This window comes from Schistocerca serialis, chromosome 9 (assembly GCF_023864345.2).
Source record: "Schistocerca serialis cubense isolate TAMUIC-IGC-003099 chromosome 9, iqSchSeri2.2, whole genome shotgun sequence".
NCBI classification, from domain to species: Eukaryota; Metazoa; Arthropoda; class Insecta; order Orthoptera; family Acrididae; genus Schistocerca; species Schistocerca serialis.
Genome location: NC_064646.1, coordinates 30,282,068 through 30,300,215, shown reverse-complemented (window position 1 = coordinate 30,300,215; position 18,148 = coordinate 30,282,068). Strand labels below are relative to the sequence as shown.

The following is an 18,148-nucleotide window of genomic DNA, read 5'->3' as shown; positions in this document are numbered from 1 at the left end:
ATATTGACATTATAAGCTCATTGGCAAAAGATTTGACCAGTGGGCACACACAGATGAATTGTTAACCCTTTACAGGTGGTACAGCAAGCGAGTCATGTGCTCAACTGGGCGTGGGCTTCCTCCATGTGAGTGTAAGGCAGCAGCAATCACAGATTTATGTTTCACTAGAAATTATACATAAATGTGGGTAAATATGATAGAACTGCAAAAAGGGGTAATCATATTTGACAACGCCCTTGGCCATATAGTGTGTGAAGTTTCTGGATTGGTAGGTGTTTTGCACCAGACTATTCAACGCATCGTAATGCACGAGGCCACAAAACATGACTTCAGAATTTTGGTTGGAAAAAGATCCTGGTACAGAGGAACCGAAGATGCATTTCACACCTTGTGAATCAAAATCACTTCCAAACCTGACAGTGAAAGGGTCCACCCCAAACGAGGACACTGCAATGGGAACTGCTTGCAACGAACATTTGGAGTCTGCCACCCCGCACGAGGCCATTGCTCACACTCGCACATAAAGACGACTAAAGTAAAGTTCACTGGGATGGAAGAAAGTGAGGCCATCTGAACACTCGCCCACCCTATTATATTTCGAGTGACCTGATTAATTCACCAAAACGAGCCCATAGAAAAATCAGTGAGACATGTTAGAATTACATGATCATATCCCCAGTGAGTGGCTTAACCTGGATGTGATGCACCTGCACGGCCTTGTGGGCTCACCTCCTACCTGATTCCAGATGATTATTAAGTACAAGAGCGGAATTACAGGGTATTAAATGATGTTTGTAATGATTTTTCTAGGAGTGAGTAATTTTTGGTCTTGTGAACTTATTTTCTTTCGCTTTCATATACGAAACACAACTAGCCCTTTATTCACCTGAAGTGTTGAGTGCTATTGACACGGGATTTCAGATCGATTCCGTATTTCTGGAAGGCTTTTGACATTGTACCGCACACACAGCTTGTAGTGATATTGCGTGCTTATGGAATATTGTCTCAGTTATGTGACTTGATTTGTGTTTTCCTGTCAGGGAGGTCACAGTCTGTAATAATTGACGGGAAGTCATTGAGTAAAACAGAAGTGATTTCTTGTGTTCCCAAAGGTAGTGTTAGAGGCCCTTTGTTGTTTCTTATCTATATAACCGATTTGGGAGACAATCTGAGCAGCCATCTTACGTTGTTTGCAGACGACGCTCGTTTACCAAGTAATAAAGTCATCAGAAGATCAAAACAAATTGCAAAACGATTTAGAGTGGTCTGAAAATTAGCAGTTGACCCTAAACAACAAAAAGTGTGAGGCCATTCACACGAGTGCTAAAAGGAATTTGGTAAACTTCAGTTACACGATAAATCAGTGAAATCTAAAGGCCGTAAATTCAACTAAATACATTACGAACAACTTAAATTGGAAGGAACACACAGAAAATGTTGGGGGGAAGGCTAACCAAAGACTGCGTTTTATTGGCAGGACACTTAGAAAATGTAACAGACCTATTAAGGAGACTGCCTACACTATGCTTGTCCATCCTCTTTTAGAATACTGCTGCACGGTGTGGGATACTTACCAGATAGGACTGACGGAGTACATCAGAAAAGTTCAAAGAAGGGCAGTATGTTTTGTATTATCGTAAAATATGGGAGAGTGTGTCACTGAAATGATACAGGATTTGGGCTGGACAACTTTAAAATAAAGGCTTTTTCCTTGCAACGGAAGCTTCTCAAGAAATTCCAATCACCAACTTTCTCCTCCGAATGCGAAAATATTTTATTGACACCGACCTACATAGGGAGAAACGATCACCACAATAAAATAAGGGAATTCAGAGCTTGTACGGAAAGATATAGGTGTTCGTTCTTTCCACACGCTATACGAGATTGGAATAATAGAGAATTGTGAAGGTAGTTCAATGAACCCTCTGCCAGGCACTTAAATGTGATTTTCCATGTAGATGCAGATGTAGATGAAAACATGAGGAAGCAGATGAGGGTGCATTCTAGTGACACTGCAAGGCCAATACGTTATCTGATGCCAGATGTATATTGGCAAAAATTGACTGGCAACAACCCTGTCATTTAGAAAAAGTGACAGAAGAACCTTGTTACCAATTTTGGTAAAATAGCATCCATGAAAAGGAGTTTTTCAGACTGAGCATTTTGAAAACCACTTCCTTTTTTTAAGACTCTCTACATCCTAAGAAGTGTAAAAAAATGAGCACTATTTGAAATGACTGTAATTATTTATTAAGTTGGCAGAGCTTAGCAAATATATTTTATGGTACACTGTAAGAAAATTCATGTGGTAACTGAAATATAATTTGTATTGTCATGGATATCAAAGTTGTCAAGTAACTAAGCAGTTTTCTTATAGTTACTCTGTTTTCAATTACAAACTATTTTCCATCTTACACAGGGTAGAAATTCATTTACTTTCAATCCACGCCCCCTGAGAATGCTTCATAAATAAGAAGCAGCAAAATGATTATTGCACAGAAACAAACAGCCTTTGACTCAGTTGCAAGGACAGACCACATTTCCTAGATGTTGTTATTGATAATAATACAACTAGGAGACTATAATAAAATGTCCATGCTCAATCAGTTGATGACTGACTGGGAATGATAATGGCTTCCACCATAAAGTACTTTTATATTTTACACTGATTAATCTATGTGCAACATCACATACAGTATAGTGCTGTATTACAAAGTTGGATAACACGAAACCTTCAAACTTACAACATTATTTACATATACAACAATATGGAAAGTATAAATTGCTGGTCACAACATACAGAAGGTGTTGGAAAAAAAAATCTGGGCAGTTGATCCTGATCCAGCTGGTCCAGATACAACAGTAGTCACGAGTGTCAGATTTGTGCTTGTGTGCAAGTTTGGTTTCATCCACGTTGGATGACGGACTTAGTTCAACAGCTTAATAATATGTGGTAGTCTTTTTTGTTACATCTGCCTCATTCGTATACTCCATATATATATCTAAAAGCAAAGATTCTGTAACTTACCAAACGAAAGCGTTGGTACGTTGCTAGAGACAATAACAAACACAAACACACACACAAATTTCGAGCTTTTGCAACCCACGGTTGCTTCATCAGGAAAGAGGGAAGGAAAGGGAAAGAAGAAAGGATGTGGGTTTTAAGGGAGAGGGTAAGGAGTCATTCCAACCCCGGGAGTGGAAAGACTTGCCTTGGGGGGAAAAAGGGACAGGTATACACACAAAAAAAGAATGAAAATTTTGCGCGCGCGCACACACACACACACACACACACACACACACACACACACACACTAGTTGAAGTGTGGTTGCAGACAGTTAGCAGAGAGTGAGACAAGAAGGATTACAGGAGTGAAGAATGTGTTGCATCTGGGGTAGTTCAGAAAAGCTGGTCCCTCCAGCACTAGAGGATGATGGTCTTTCAAAGCAAGAGATATTCCTCATTTTACCAAACTATATACTCCAATGATTATATAAATACAATAACCAGTAAAATATTTACTAAAGACAAGTTACGGCAGAGGGCATTGTACATTAGAAGACACTGTGATGTCTGCCAGTGTTTATTCTGCTCGAAATGAGCAGCAATGAATCGGTACCAGATGCAGTGATAGTCTGATCAGAAAGTATACTAAAGTATAAGGAATTAAAAGTTGTGCAATTACAAAATAAACTGAGATGCTACACTAAAATCGATCTACTGCGAAAGTAGCTCACATATGAAAAATGCAACATGCCACAGCACCATTTGAAATACAATAAGAAACATAAAACCCCGGCTGACCTAATTTTAAGTAAATGTTAACTGAAAAATAACAAGTGAATCAAGTATGACAAATTTCTTCTGAACAGTGTACTCCTAATAATTAAGTTGCCCAAAAGTTAGGCATTATTCGAAGCATGAATTGTTGCCACTTTCTTGGGGTACACACCTCTGAAATTTAGTACAGAGTCTCAAATGCACACACAATTAATACACATGCTGTGGAAACAACTTGAATTATTTTCAGGAAGAACAATATGAAAACAAATTCATGTGCGAGTTGATTTTTGAAAAAGATGAAGCTTCAAGAAAAATTATTGTAGTTCAATAATGCTTGACTGAGGATATATGGTTTTATTCATCTATGGGAATGTATTAAAGGTAATTGTAAGGATAAACTTTAAAATCATGCTCTAATGTTAACATTTGCTCCTCTGCTCCATAAATGGATTCAACCAGTAGCTGTGGATGTGGGTTCTAACACAACCCTGGTGCTGCCATCTTATAGATACTAACTCAAGTGATTATCCAGCTAGAGCAAGCAAGAACAAAAATTATTGCAGCTGACAGTCAATTACACAAAAAATTGAATATTTATAGGAATTAGTGGCATAAAATATAAAATTACTTGGACTATACCAAACCCAAACATAAAAACAGCAGAAATGGGTATTTTCAGATATTTTTGTGGTAAAACTGATGTAATTTTTCATGATGAGAAGTTTAACTATAATTTTTATCCATATGATAATTCCCCAGATATGCAGGACTGAAAATTTCTCACAAGTTAACTTCCACTCATTTGGGTCAGGCATCATATCAATGAATAAACATAAGATGAGCTCTGTTCAGTCACTCAGTTGTGAAGAGCATAAAATTCTTTAGAGAAATAAAAGGTATAGGATTTGAAGGTAGTAAAGCAGTAGAGGAATTCACAAGTGATATGAACAACTTGGACGTTATATAACTTATTTCCCTAATGGAGCCTTGTGTAAGAACTCAAAGGCTCACAAAACCTTAAGTAAATCTCGAAACTTTCTTGCCGATAAATGTAACAACTCCGCTCCCAAAAGACGTCTCCAGTCTCTATGAGTAACTTTTGAAAATAGATCTGATCGGGTACAGAAAATGTTTCAGAAATACGCTGACAAAAAAATTTAATCAGGCTACACTTGAACGTCATTTCAGTGTCATACAGTCCCCAAGTTTCAATGATCATTCATCAGCAACAGACTTCCTCAATTTTGCACTTGTCCCTGTAGAACAGTTGTTATATTCCAGTATAAACTGAGATATGTATGTGAATGTTCCTCGGCATCATATATAAGCCAAATGTGGGCTTTAGCTAAACTTTTGCAACAAGGTAACTGTGGTGTCACAGCCAGACACCACACTTGCTAGGTGGTAGCCTTTAAATCGGCCGCGGTCCGTTAGTATACGTCGGACTCGCGTGTCGCCACTGTCAGTGATTGCAGACCGAGCGCCGCCACACGGCAGGTCTAGAGAGACTTCCTAGCACTCGCCCCAGTTGGACAGCCGACTTTGCTAGCGATGGTTTACTGACAAATTACGCTCTCATTTGCCGAGACGATAGTTAGCATAGCCTTCAGCTACGTCATTTGCTACGACCTAGCAAGGTGCCATTATCATTTGCTATTTATCTTGTGATGCATGTACCGTCAGACCGATGTTCACCAATTATGGATTAAAGTTAAGTATTCCAGAAGCTACGTACTTTTTTTACTAGACTCAACTCCTTTAACTGTTCCAGACCTCACGCCAGCCTGCGTGGGCTTAAACGCGTGCCTTTCGGCTACCTCATAGTGGCTTGGCTGTCTCGCCAAGTCACAACAGTAACAGAGATAGTTTTGGAACCGGAAAATGTAATCAATAAAACACTGCGTGTGTGTTCTATACGCATTGCCACAGAACCCGGTCCAAATGATAACATATGCTGTAGATTTTGAAAGCAACTCAACAAAGAAATGTTTGGTTTATAAAATGGCAGCTTATATGGTTAATCAAGCGAAAGTTATAAAATGCCCTAACTTATAGCAAAGAAAATAATCAACTACTGATAACATAATGTACATGGACAGATTAAAAAATCTACTCACCAAGCGAAAGCTTGTGAAAGTTAAATCCTTGTGTGTGTGTGTGTGTGTGTGTGTGTGTGTGTGTGTGTGTGTGTGTGTGTGTGTGTGTTCCCCTGCTGCCACTTGGTGAGTAGATATTTTTTAATCTAAAATGCCCTAAGTGTTTGTCTTAAGTGTAAAGTTGTCTGATATACATTTACTTACATCTAACGAGATTATGGTTCTACTGAAGTAAAGACAATGCTCATGTATCCACCAAAAGGTGTCTTCAATGTTCCTATTCAGATGTAAATGTCGTAGTACTAGAATCCATTCCAACATTTTATGAGGCGACTTTAATGTAAGTGCAGCTATTTGGATTACATCACAGCGAAAATTTCCAATGTAGGCTGCTGCAAAGATCATGTAATGAAAATAATTCCTAAGCTAAGTACTTATTACGCATAAAGCCGCTTTTCCACAAGCATTAACCTCTGGATGCGTAAGTGAGCTCTTTTTGATCCAGCAAACTTTCCTCTTTTCAAATAAGTGTCGCAAAAATTGTTTATTTTTCCATGCTCTGTACAATCTTCGAATTTATTTCACTTTTTTTGTTTTTGGGGAGGGAGGGGGGGGGGGACATTATTTGAGCAAGTCAATTTTCTGGATTAATTTTGTCATACTACGCATATAATGCATGCAGAGATCTTTTAGACCCCTTAGTGAATTGCCAACTTTCAAATAACCGCAGGCAAATTAGCCAAAAAGCTGCAAATGGGGGAAATCATTTATAAAGTTAAGAAACTTCAAGAAGATGCTCATATGGGATGCAGTATTCGTTGTTGTTGTGGCTTTCAGTCCGAAGACTGGTTTGATGCAGCTCTCCATGCTACTCCAACCTAGGCCAAAGTAAGTGCTCCTGAAAAGCAGTGAAGCTCACAATACTCGATACAGGAAGCTGGTTGAAACCCGCAATTCACAGCAATGAGATTTTTGGGGAAAATTTAATTGTATGTCAAAAGGATAAGCAAATGAGAAACAAAGGTTGCGTACTTGTTGCACTACACAAGAAACTCAAATCCATTGAGATATAAATTGAAGCCACATGTGAGATTGTTTGGGCAAGACTCAGTATCAGGGATGGGCATAAAATGATAATTTGATCTTTTTATCACCAACTCATCTCTTGATGTAGGCTAACCAAAAACTTTAGAGAAAAGTTCGCTTGTACCTAAAAGTTCCCCAATCTTACTGTAATCAGCAGTGGAGACTTTAAACATCAAACAATCAATTGGAAAAAATTACAGTTTTGTAAATGGTGGGCATACTAAGGTGTACTTTGAGATATTACTAAGTGCCTTATCTGGAAAGTACCTAGAACAGATAGTTTGGAACCCCACTCAGGATGGAAATATAGTGGATCTACTGGCAATAAACAGACACGACCTCTTTAAGGATGTCCGTATCTAAACTGGTACCAGTGACCATCATGAGGTTATGGAACAAAGATTACCACAGTACAAAACAGAACTAAAAGAAGCAGAAAGGTATATATGTCCAGTAAATTAGATAAAAAAAGTAGTAGTGTCATATACCAAAGAGGAACTTGAAACTTTCAGCACACAGCAGGAGTATGTAGAAGTAGTATGGCTCCAGTTTAAAAGAATAGTTGGCAATGCACTGGACAGGTATGTACCCAGTAGAACAGTTTATAATGGAAGAGACCCTCCATGGTCATTGCTAAGAAACTGACTCCAGTATAACATATGTAAAACGAAGTATAAGACTATAGATAGATATAATGGAAGGAAACATTCCACGTGGGAAAAATTATATATAAAAACAAAGATGAGGTGACTTACCGAACAAAAGCGCTGGCAGGTCGATAGACACACAAACAAACACAAACAAACATACACACAAAATTCAAGCTTTCGCAACAAACTGTTGCCTCATCAGGAAAAAGGGAAGGAGAGGGGAAGACGAAAGGAAGTGGGTTTTAAGGGAGAGGGTAAGGAGTCATTCCAATCCCGGGAGCAGAAAGACTTACCTTAGGGGGAAAAAAGGACAGGTATACACTCGCACACACGCACGTATCCATCCACACATACAGACACAAGCAGACATATTTCTGATAGACTATAGATAGAGATGAAATACATTTGGCTGTCAAGGAAGCAAAGTGTGGCACCTTCAATTACTACCGTAGCAGAATACTATCAAATGATTTTTCACAAATTCTGTTGTATGTAAAGGCTGTTAGTAGTACCAAAGTAGCAAAACCAAAATGCAGAAATGCTTAACTCCATTAATTAAAATCTTCCTTTTTAAGGGAAACCCCAATTCAATTCTCAAACCACTGAAAAGATGAGCCAAATGCGAAATCAGTATTAGTGGCAGTGGTGACGGGGGGAAGGCGAGGGGTAGGGGGATGTCCAGTAGTTGGAAGAAAGCACACCAGTTTACAAGAAGGTTCGTAAAAGTGATCCACAAAACTACCACCCAATATCGATTGTTGTTGAATCTGAGTTCTAGCACAATGAGGTACACTTTGTGATCAAAAGTATCCGGACACATCCAAAAACATAAGTTTTTCATATTAGGTGCACTGTGCTACCAGCTACAGACAGGTACTCCATATCAGCAACATCAGTAGTCATTAGACATTGTGAGAGAGCAGAATGGGATGTTCCGCGGAACTCACGGACTTCGAACATAGTCAGGTGATTGGGTGTCACTTGTGTCATATGCCTATACGCGAGATTTCCACACTCCTAAACTCCCCTAGGTCCACTGTTTCTGATGTGGTAATAAAGTGGAAATGTGAAGGGATACTACAGCACAGAAGTGTACAGGCCGACCTCTTCTGTTGACTGACAGAGAGTTGTAATGTGTAATAGGCAGACATCTACCCAGACCATCACACAGAATTTGCAAACTGCATCAGGATCCACTACAAGTACTATGACAGTCGGGTGGGAGGTGAGAAAACTTGGATTTCATGGTCGAGCGGCTGCTCGTAAGTCACACATCACGCCGGTAAATGCCAAACGACGACTCGCTTGATGTAAGGAGCATAAACATTGGATGATTTAACAGTGGAAAAATGTTGTGTGGAGTGACAAATCACTGTACACAATGTGGTGATCCGATGGCAGGGTGTGGGTATGGTGAATGCCCGGTGAACAACATCTGCCAGGATGTGTAGTGCCAACAGTAAAATTCGAAGGTGGTGGTGTTATGGTGTGGTCATGTTTTTCATGGAGGAAGCTGGCACCCTGTGACGTTTTGCATGGCAATATCACAGCACAGGCCTACATTGATGTTTTATGCACCTTCTTGCTTCCCACTGTTGAAGAGCAATTCGGGGATGGCAATTGCATCTTTTAACACGATCAAGCACTTGTTCATAACGCACGGTCTGTGGTGGAGTGGTTACACGACAACACCACCACTGTAATGGACTGGCTTGCACCGAGTCCTGACCTGAATCCTATAGAACACCTTGGGGATGGTTTGGAATGCTGACTTCATACCAGGCCTCACTGGCTGACATCAATACCTCTCCCCAGTGCAGCACTCATTGAAGAATGGGCTTAAAAACCTTCCAGCACCTGAGTGATGCCTGCAAGAGAGGAGGCTGTTATCAAGTCTAAGGGTGGGCCAATACTATACTGAATTCCAGCGTTACCGTGGAGGGCGCCAGGAATTTGTAAGTGATTTTCAGCCAGGTGTTCAGATACTTTTGGTCTCACAGTGTACTTGGATGCAAAACTTTGAAGGGATATGAAATTGGACAATAACAGTCTTGAGTAAAGAAGGTGGTGGACTTTGGTTTACTTGTAGAATATTGCAAAAAATTCAATAGGTTTACAAAGGAGATTGCTTAGAAATCATTTGTGCAACCCATTCTGGAATATTGCTCTAGTATATGGGGTGCACACCAAATAGGACTAACAGGAGATACCTGAATGTATACAGTGGAGGGCAGCACGAATGGTCAAAGGTTGGTTTGACCAATAGGAGTGGGTCACAGAGATGCTGAAGAAACTGAACTGGCTGACTTTTGAACATAGACGTAAACTACCCTGAAAAAGCTCACTTACAAAGTTTCACGAATAGGCTTCAAATGACGACTCCAGGAATATACTACAATCTCTCGCAGACGGACTGTGATCGACAAGAGTAGATCAATTACACCATAAACAAAGGGATTTAAACAATAATTCTTCTTGTGCTCAATACGTGAATGGAACGGAAATGGAGCTGTCAAAATGAGACGCGCGTTCTGCCACAGTGGTTTGCAGAGTAGAGATACAGATGTAGATTTGTATGCATACTGGATTCCTACAGGTGGTTTACATAACCATTTTGATGTTAGCATGGGTCAAAGCATACGGATGGTATCGGTAGGTTCAATATTTTGGAGAATAAGAAGGAAACAGTGTGAACAGAAGTACAAAGTTTTCATTTATCACTGATAACATTGCTGATTTTTATTGCACAGAAGAGTGAAGCTGCGAAAGCCAAATGTCCTGATTGCATCTGCAATCCTCTTCTTCAGAATATTTCCTGAAAAATTTATGGTGGGGAAATGAGGGTCCTGTAAAAGAAAGAAGATAAGGAAGACCTGAAAAGTTATAGGGCATTCCTGTTGTTCTTTGGTTTCTCTAAAATATTATGTAAGAAACTTGTACACTTACAGAAAAAAAAATATTTTTTATCTCGCAGTATGAATTTCAGAAATGTTAAATCTACAAAAAGTGGTATCTTTGATTTTACCAATGATGCCCTGACTTCACAGATTTATAAAGAACACATAATGTCTGTATTATTAGTTCTTACAAAGGTGTTAATGAGGAGTTAATGACTACAAAATTGGAACTTTAAGTATACAGAAACAACGCAAAAATGGGTACTGCACTATCTTCAAAACAGCAACAGAAAGTGTAAGTCAATGTACAAGAAGGAAACATGTTACATGTTTAATCTTGTTCATGATTCATGTGGTCTATAGTCATCCAGTTCACATCACTTACTTCTTAAATTTGAAGATGATGATGAACATACTAATAAGAAGGAAGACTGCAAATAAGGTACATGGTGAAATGGAAGTATGTGAATCGCATATACAGAATTTGTCCAAAATTATTCTCATAATAGATGCAGAAAAAAGCCACAGTTTCAATTCATTTACACGGCTTTAAAAAAGCAAGTTGAAACTGTGAATACCATTAAATTCCACAGTCTGAGGATACATGATAATCTAAAAATGGGATGAACATGTGAACTATAGTTCTACAGACAAATTAAAAACCGTTACCACTTAAGAATTCTAACACAGCAGATTATTAAAAAAAAATGTTCTCTTGCAGGCCAAAGCTGGTTTATAAAACAAAAAGTTAACAATGTTCACAAACTCGCATCACCCAATGTTTAAAAATACAAAAACTTCTTGTATGGCCATCCTCACGCATTTTGGAGATGGCAATATTTGTGAGGAAAATGACAGCAGAAACCACATCACCCACCAGACAAAAAGCTGTAGTTACATGCTCAAATCAAAAGACGTAAAAAGTAAAGCAAGATGGACAGCTGCACACTGGGATAAAGCTTTGCAATAAGTAACTGAACTAACTAACAACAAACTATTACAGCGAAGATGAATTTTTTTATGGCATAAAGTGCTGAATGTTGTTGACCTTTCAGATGCTATGTATGTATTCATCTTGTAAAATTTAAATATTTTGTGAATATGACCTCTTTTAGTGATAATAAATAGTGTAATTCTTCTCTTGGGTGTGTGTGTAGCCAAACAGTAACTCTCAGGGGTACCTACTCACTTATCAACAGACTTTAGTACTAAAACTGTTTAGGCTGAAAAAATTAGTAAACAGTTCGTCATTATTCACGATAGTAAAAAATATTCATGATATCATCAGGAAACTTGTACCCATTGTGACGTCTAGGACTCATAAAATATCATATTGTAAATGTGTATGTTGTCTATAAACATAAAAGAGTAATGATGAAATACTATTCTATATTTTAGGCTAATAAACAGCATCAGCAAATTTCGTCATATATCTGTACTTAAAGAGAGAATCATTAACCCTAGCAATACCAAAACATTTTCCATAATGCACATTAATAAAGGGGGGGGGGGGGCATACTTTATGCCAACTCTAAAGTTTCAAAAAGGTAAAATTCTTCAAGTGTTGTTCACTTATATTAATGACATGGTTTTATTTAAGAAGTACTGATGTGCAAGTCCAAAACCTGAAAAACATCTTTTAGCACATTCCTTGCAATTTCAAGACATTGTCAATAATGTGTACTATCCAGCTGGGGGCACTTTTTTTTACGAGCAGCACAAAAAATTCAAAACGCGAATTACATTGTTGTTGGCTTTTACACACAACACATTAAAGAGCCATTGATGAGCAGAAAACGCTGCATGCGCCGTTGATCGTGGCAAGTGACATCTATTGATAAAACTTAAATTTTTGCCCTAATTTTAATCGAAAAATTTAAAACATTTATGGAATCTGGTAGAAGAATTCATCATAAATAATAAAGGTATTTTTTCAAATTATAAAATAACTGACTAGATTACAATATCTTCAAAAGATAGGTGTAAGTGTCCTCTCTCCCCTTCGTATTTGGGTTCTGAACACGGGCTGTTTGATGCCTGATTATGAACAACAGTAAATAACTTAGATGACAACAAATAAAGTTCACCGACTGAATAAAAGTACAAATTACTTCTAAATAATTATTAGCAACGGGGAATCTGAAACACTTACGGATCAGGTGTGTACTGTGAACCTCCAAGAAATCCATGACGATCAGGAACTGTGGAAATCACTGAACCATTGTGTACTGCGCTGCTCGCCTCAGAACACGTATCATCATCATCTTGTTGTTGTTCTATTGCCGATGCCATTTCGATGTTACATTCTGAATACGGAAAAAAAATAGAAGCGACTGTTTTATTTCTTCATAAACTAAACCAAAACGTTGATCCCTAAACTCAATAACACCAACAATATTACTGCTATACTTAATTTTAGCCACATTCTGGCGTTTGCAATGACAACCAACATGCATTCGGGCATCACTCCGTGTAAATATATCAGCATTCCTGATGTCGCGTCATATGAGGGTGCGGCAGAATCCTAAAGTTACTGTCCTGTACTTGTTCCCAGAACACGGAAATTTCTGACACAGGGGGGAGTAACACCGAAATCTGATTTTACTTTCCATACTGCTCATACCACGTAATACTAGTATGTGCATGAATCTGTCATAAATAATATGCTGCCTTCTGCTGATATACATGACGGGAAAAAACAATTGAAATGTAGATACGTGACAGCATTAACAGTATCCGGAGACTTAAGCCTCTGAACGGTCAAGGCTAGTGAGCTTTATGAATAATGATTACCTCATAAACTATTATTCATTTCATAAGCCACGGTACATGTGTACATGCACAGAACGTGACCAATACACTATCTTCGTATGGTGTCAACAATGTTGTTCAGCACAACTTCCATCACACATACACCCCTTACCTGTGATTTAAAATTTACGTTTGTTTTCCTTCTCACATGTCGTCGACAGAGCACTATGGCTGAACAGTTTGCATACCATTCGCGTAAAAACTTGCACTTACAACCGAGTAGAAAACAACAGAACAAAATTCGCAACGCAATTATTTACGCATTAACACTGCAGCCAATGACCACCTCACAAACGCACCGTGACCCAGCCTTAAGTTTTCGGATAAATTACCAACTCCTGCCGACGAAAAATAAAATAACACTGACGGCAGTCTGTGGCTTGCAGTCAGCGCTGTCAGTGGCGAATTCGGGAACTTGATAAGACGCTTACGACAGACGGGAGAAAGTACTACAATACTACGGTACCTTGTGCGGCTACTGCACTTGGAAAACGGTTATTTTTTATTACTTGTAATAATTAGCATAGCTGTAACAATTACTCTAAGGACCAGTAACATTTCCTAGCTTTTAAGGCACACGGTTCGTTATTGCCTGTTAGTCTTACCGAATGTAAGACAGACAAGCAATAGCAGGTGTACAATAGAATTATGATTTTCACCATCCAGCTCGAAGGAATATTTGTTTCTTTATACAAATGATTCACTTCAGGCGAAGTATGACTCTAAGCACAAGGTGATTTACTATTCTGTAAGAAGCAATGGTTCTTTAGTTGGCTCTGAGCAGTATGGGACTTAACTTCTGAGGTCATCAGTCACGAAGAACTGCTTAAACCTAAATAAACTTAAGGACATCACACACATCCATGCCCGAGGCAGGATTCGAACCTGCGACCGTACCGGTCGCGCAGTTCCAGACTGTAGCGCCTAGAACCGCTCGGCCACCCCTGCCGGCGGTTCTTTAGTTTTTCTAAATAGTTTTATATGTAAATAACACTTTTAATGGTACGTTATGCCGTTAGATTAATAAAATAAATATTGTGTTTTGTTTCAGCTATTTTTATTGTACAATGATGAGCTAACTCCACAGCACAACTGAATATTTGAAATACCGTACATAGAGTAGAGGCACCTACTCGTATGTTTTTCCGTGTATAAAAATTACTCTGGAATAGTAATGATTCGGCAGTACTAAAATTGTACCGGTAACTGTAAGTGCATCTGCGAGATGCATTATTTTAATAAGAACAGGATTTTATCACGGGGTTGAGAAAAAGATGGAAACGCCACAAACGTAAACATTGCCATGCCTAATACGGTGTAGGAAAACCGTTGGCATTCAAGACAGCTTCCAGTCATCACATAATGGGTAAATACAGTTCCTGTATGCATTACAAGGGAATCGTATACTACTCTTCCTGCAAAATAGTGGCAAGTTCAAACAACGATGAGGGAAATGTGTAGCGAAGATTAGTAAGGCTGAATAATATTGAGATCTGGTGATTGTGATGGTCACGGAAGAGGCGACAATTCGTCCTCTTGCTCACAGAACCAGTCCTGGACGTTGCGAGCTGTCGTCTTGGAACACAATATCGCCATTGAGGAAAAAAACCTTGTACTATGGGATGGACCTAATCAGCCGAAACGTCACACAATCCTTAGCAGTAATGCGACCTTGCGAAGTAACCATGATGCTCGTGGAATACCACGGTATGGCTGCCTAAATGATCACCGAATCCCAGCCATGTTTCACTCTTGGGACGTAAACTAGGTCAAAAGTTGGAAAAGTGTGAAACGAGACTGATCCGATCAAATGACACTCTTCCACAGTTCCATAGTCCAGATTTAATAGCCTCGGCACCACGTTTTCCAATTACGGGTGTTTACATCAGTGATGAGTGGTCTTGGAATTTCAGCTCACACTGAAATTCCCTGCTTATGGAACTCCCTTCTTGTTGTTCTGGTGCTTCGCGAATGCGACATTCAGTTCTGCAGTGATTTGCAGCTGTCGTCCTCTTATTTTTCGTCTCAGTCTCCTTCAATGACCGTCTGTCATTGTTACTGAAACACACTTTTGTTCGCGTTGTGACTTATCGGCTAATGTTTCCCTGCATTACCTGCCTCTGGTATAAATCTGATGCGGTGCCTCCGCACAAACTGTTCCGCAGCCTGGTTTGCGGGTGCACCCACCGTACGGGCACCAAGAATTTACCTACGTTCAGATTCACTGAGCTCCTACATAACGCACTGACAACTGCAGAGAAAACTGTTCAGAGCACGACTGACAAGATCTATTGAAGACATTGCACAGATGCCGTTCGTGGTCAAATACAACAGCACAACCAAACATCTGCATTTATTTCAACATGGACTTTTCGCGGTTTTTCCATATTTTTGTCCAGGTCCTGTACCTACGGTAATAAGGTATATGTGAGTCCAAGAAAATTGCAACAGGACACATTTCACCCCAGATAGCATGAATTTCTTTGATGAGGTCTGTTACTGTCTCCATTTATTACCCATGGTAAGTAACTGAATAGTCCACGACGAAATGAATGAGTCTGGCTTACATTCAATCATAATATTAATTCAACAATAAATCTGATGTTGTAGTAAGACTTAAAATACAATCACAGGTGCCATAAGGAGAAGGCATGTTAAGATTGGGAGGGGGGGGGGGAGGAATCTGGAATACAGTGTTTTAATTCACTTACTGAATGGGTAACCACCAATTCTCTGCGATATGATGAGTTTTTTGTGTCACCTATAAAATTTAATTTTTGTGGAATGAAAGAGCTCGAAACTGATCATCTAATCTATAACAAAAATGGCAATTTAAGAGTCAGGCTACCACCACCCTCTTGCATTGCCACTGGAAAGATTTCTGCAAACACACGTGTACAACACTGGTGTTGCTGTTAGTGGTTGGTTGGTTGGTTGGGGGAAAGAGACCAAACAGCGAGGTTATCGGTCACATAGGATTAGGGAAGGATGTCGGCCGTGCCCTTTCAAAGGAACCATCCCGGCATTTGCCTGGAGCGATTTAGGGAAATCACGGAAAACCTAAAGCAGGATGGCCGGACGCGGGATTGAACCGTCGTCCTTCCGAATGCGAGTCCAGTGTGCTAACCACTGCGCCACCTCGCTCGGTGTTGCTGTTAGTGTCTTAGCAAAATGTCTGGAGGGTAAGTGATTTTTACTCCTGATGACGATGGCAGAGGTAGCCGTCCAAAGATTGAGTATTGTATTCAAACTGATGCGGTTTGAAAACCGAGACGATTTTTCTCAATCTTAACAATAGTTGCTATCTCCACTGATACTAAAATATTGTCTGTTCATACACTAAACATTTTTAGTATCATCTTACGTCTTCATTAATAGATGTTTTGGTCTGTGTAGAGTGTCCTTATTTTGAGTGTTATGGTGGTGAATTTTATCTCTCTTCCTGCAAATTACGGTTCAGTTTCGCATGTGACGCAGAGGAACAGTGGAAACACATTGGCTGAAAACACTCAAGATACGTATCTTTTTCTTTTTAATAAAGATGGGTTTGCAATAAAACTAAACTCTGGCTGAACACGCCTCGGAATACCGACCGACCGCCGTGTCATCCATAACCTACAGGCATCAGTGGATGTGGATATGGAGGGGCATGTAGTCAGCACAGCACACTCCCGGCAGTTGCCACTTCTCAGTCAAGTAGCTCTTCAGTTGCCTCACAAGGGCTGAGTGCACCCCGATTGCCAACAGTGCTAGGCAGGCCCAGACCGTCACCCATCCAAGTGCTAGCCCAGCCCGACAGTGCTCCACTTCGATGATCTGAAGGGGTCCGGAGTTACCACTGTGGCAAGGCGTTGGCTCGTTTACAATGGGCCGTTAAAAAGATCTAATTATCCTCACTGCCTTTTTGTGTAGCAATAACATGTTCGTGCAACTGCAAAGTGCCCCAATGTCTTAGCTCATAGTTGACATTCCAGTAATATAATACGTAATAATGTAAGGAGTACTGTACTCTTCAGTTATTAGCGAGCAAGTTGGCGCAGTGGGATGGCACTGGGCTCCTATTTTAGGGATGACTAAAACTAAACTAAACTCCGCCCGAACAGGCCATGATGGTCCAACGGCACCGACCGGCCGCCGTGTCATCCTTAGTCCACAGACGTCACTGGATGCGGATATGGAGGGGCCTGTGGTCAGCACACGGCGCTCCCGCCGTATGTCAGTTTAAAAGACCGGAGCCGTTATTTCTCAATCAAGTAGCTCCTCAATTTGCCTCACAAGAGCTGAGTGCACCACGCTTGCCAACAGCGCTCGGCAGATCGGATGGTCACCCATCCCAGTGCTAGCCCAGCCCCACAGCTATTAACATCGGTTATCTGACGGGAACCGGTGTTACCACTGTGGCAAGGCCGTTCGTTGTATTTTACAGATGACAGCAGGCCAAAAATCCAGGTTTAGATTTTCCCTAAACCGCTTAAGGCATTCTCTGTATGCCTCTACTGAATGAGCATGGCTGGTTATCTGAGCTGGTACTCTAGTTCGTCCTTTCCTTCTGTTATAAAAGATTTTAGTTTTCTGAGGAGATTGAGAAATCATGAAATCTTGACGAACACATGTATGGTGTGCACTTCCCAAATTAATTTCCTGACGATGACGAAGACCGTAAGTTTAACAGCTCCTGTGTCATCCAGAGCTCCAGTGTAACAGCGTTTACATCTCGACCTCTGGTTTATTTTCGTCTTATTCGCACTAAACCTGCCTCCGAACCGAGGTTAGTCGACTTGGAGGTATGCCGGTTCGAATCTTGGAATTGGAATATTTTCGCTG

At 40.0% G+C, this 18,148-nt stretch overlaps 1 protein-coding gene across 2 annotated transcripts in view; it reads right to left on the bottom strand.

Moving 5' to 3' along the window:
• The window catches only part of LOC126418936 (TBC1 domain family member whacked), a 93,164-nt gene extending 79,465 nt beyond the window's left edge, over nt 1-13,699 (bottom strand). The window contains exons 1-2 of one of the 2 annotated variants that reach the window (XM_050085971.1): nt 13,437-13,699; nt 12,666-12,819 (exon numbers count right to left, since the gene is read on the bottom strand). In XM_050085971.1, coding sequence (XP_049941928.1) covers nt 12,666-12,805 — 140 coding nt within the window. In that variant the 5' untranslated portion in view covers nt 12,806-12,819; nt 13,437-13,699. Of the gene's footprint in view, nt 1-12,665; nt 12,820-13,306; nt 13,411-13,436 lie in introns of those variants that run through there. The other variant, XM_050085972.1, reaches the window with a different exon arrangement.
• Between the last annotated feature and the right edge of the window lie 4,449 nt (nt 13,700-18,148).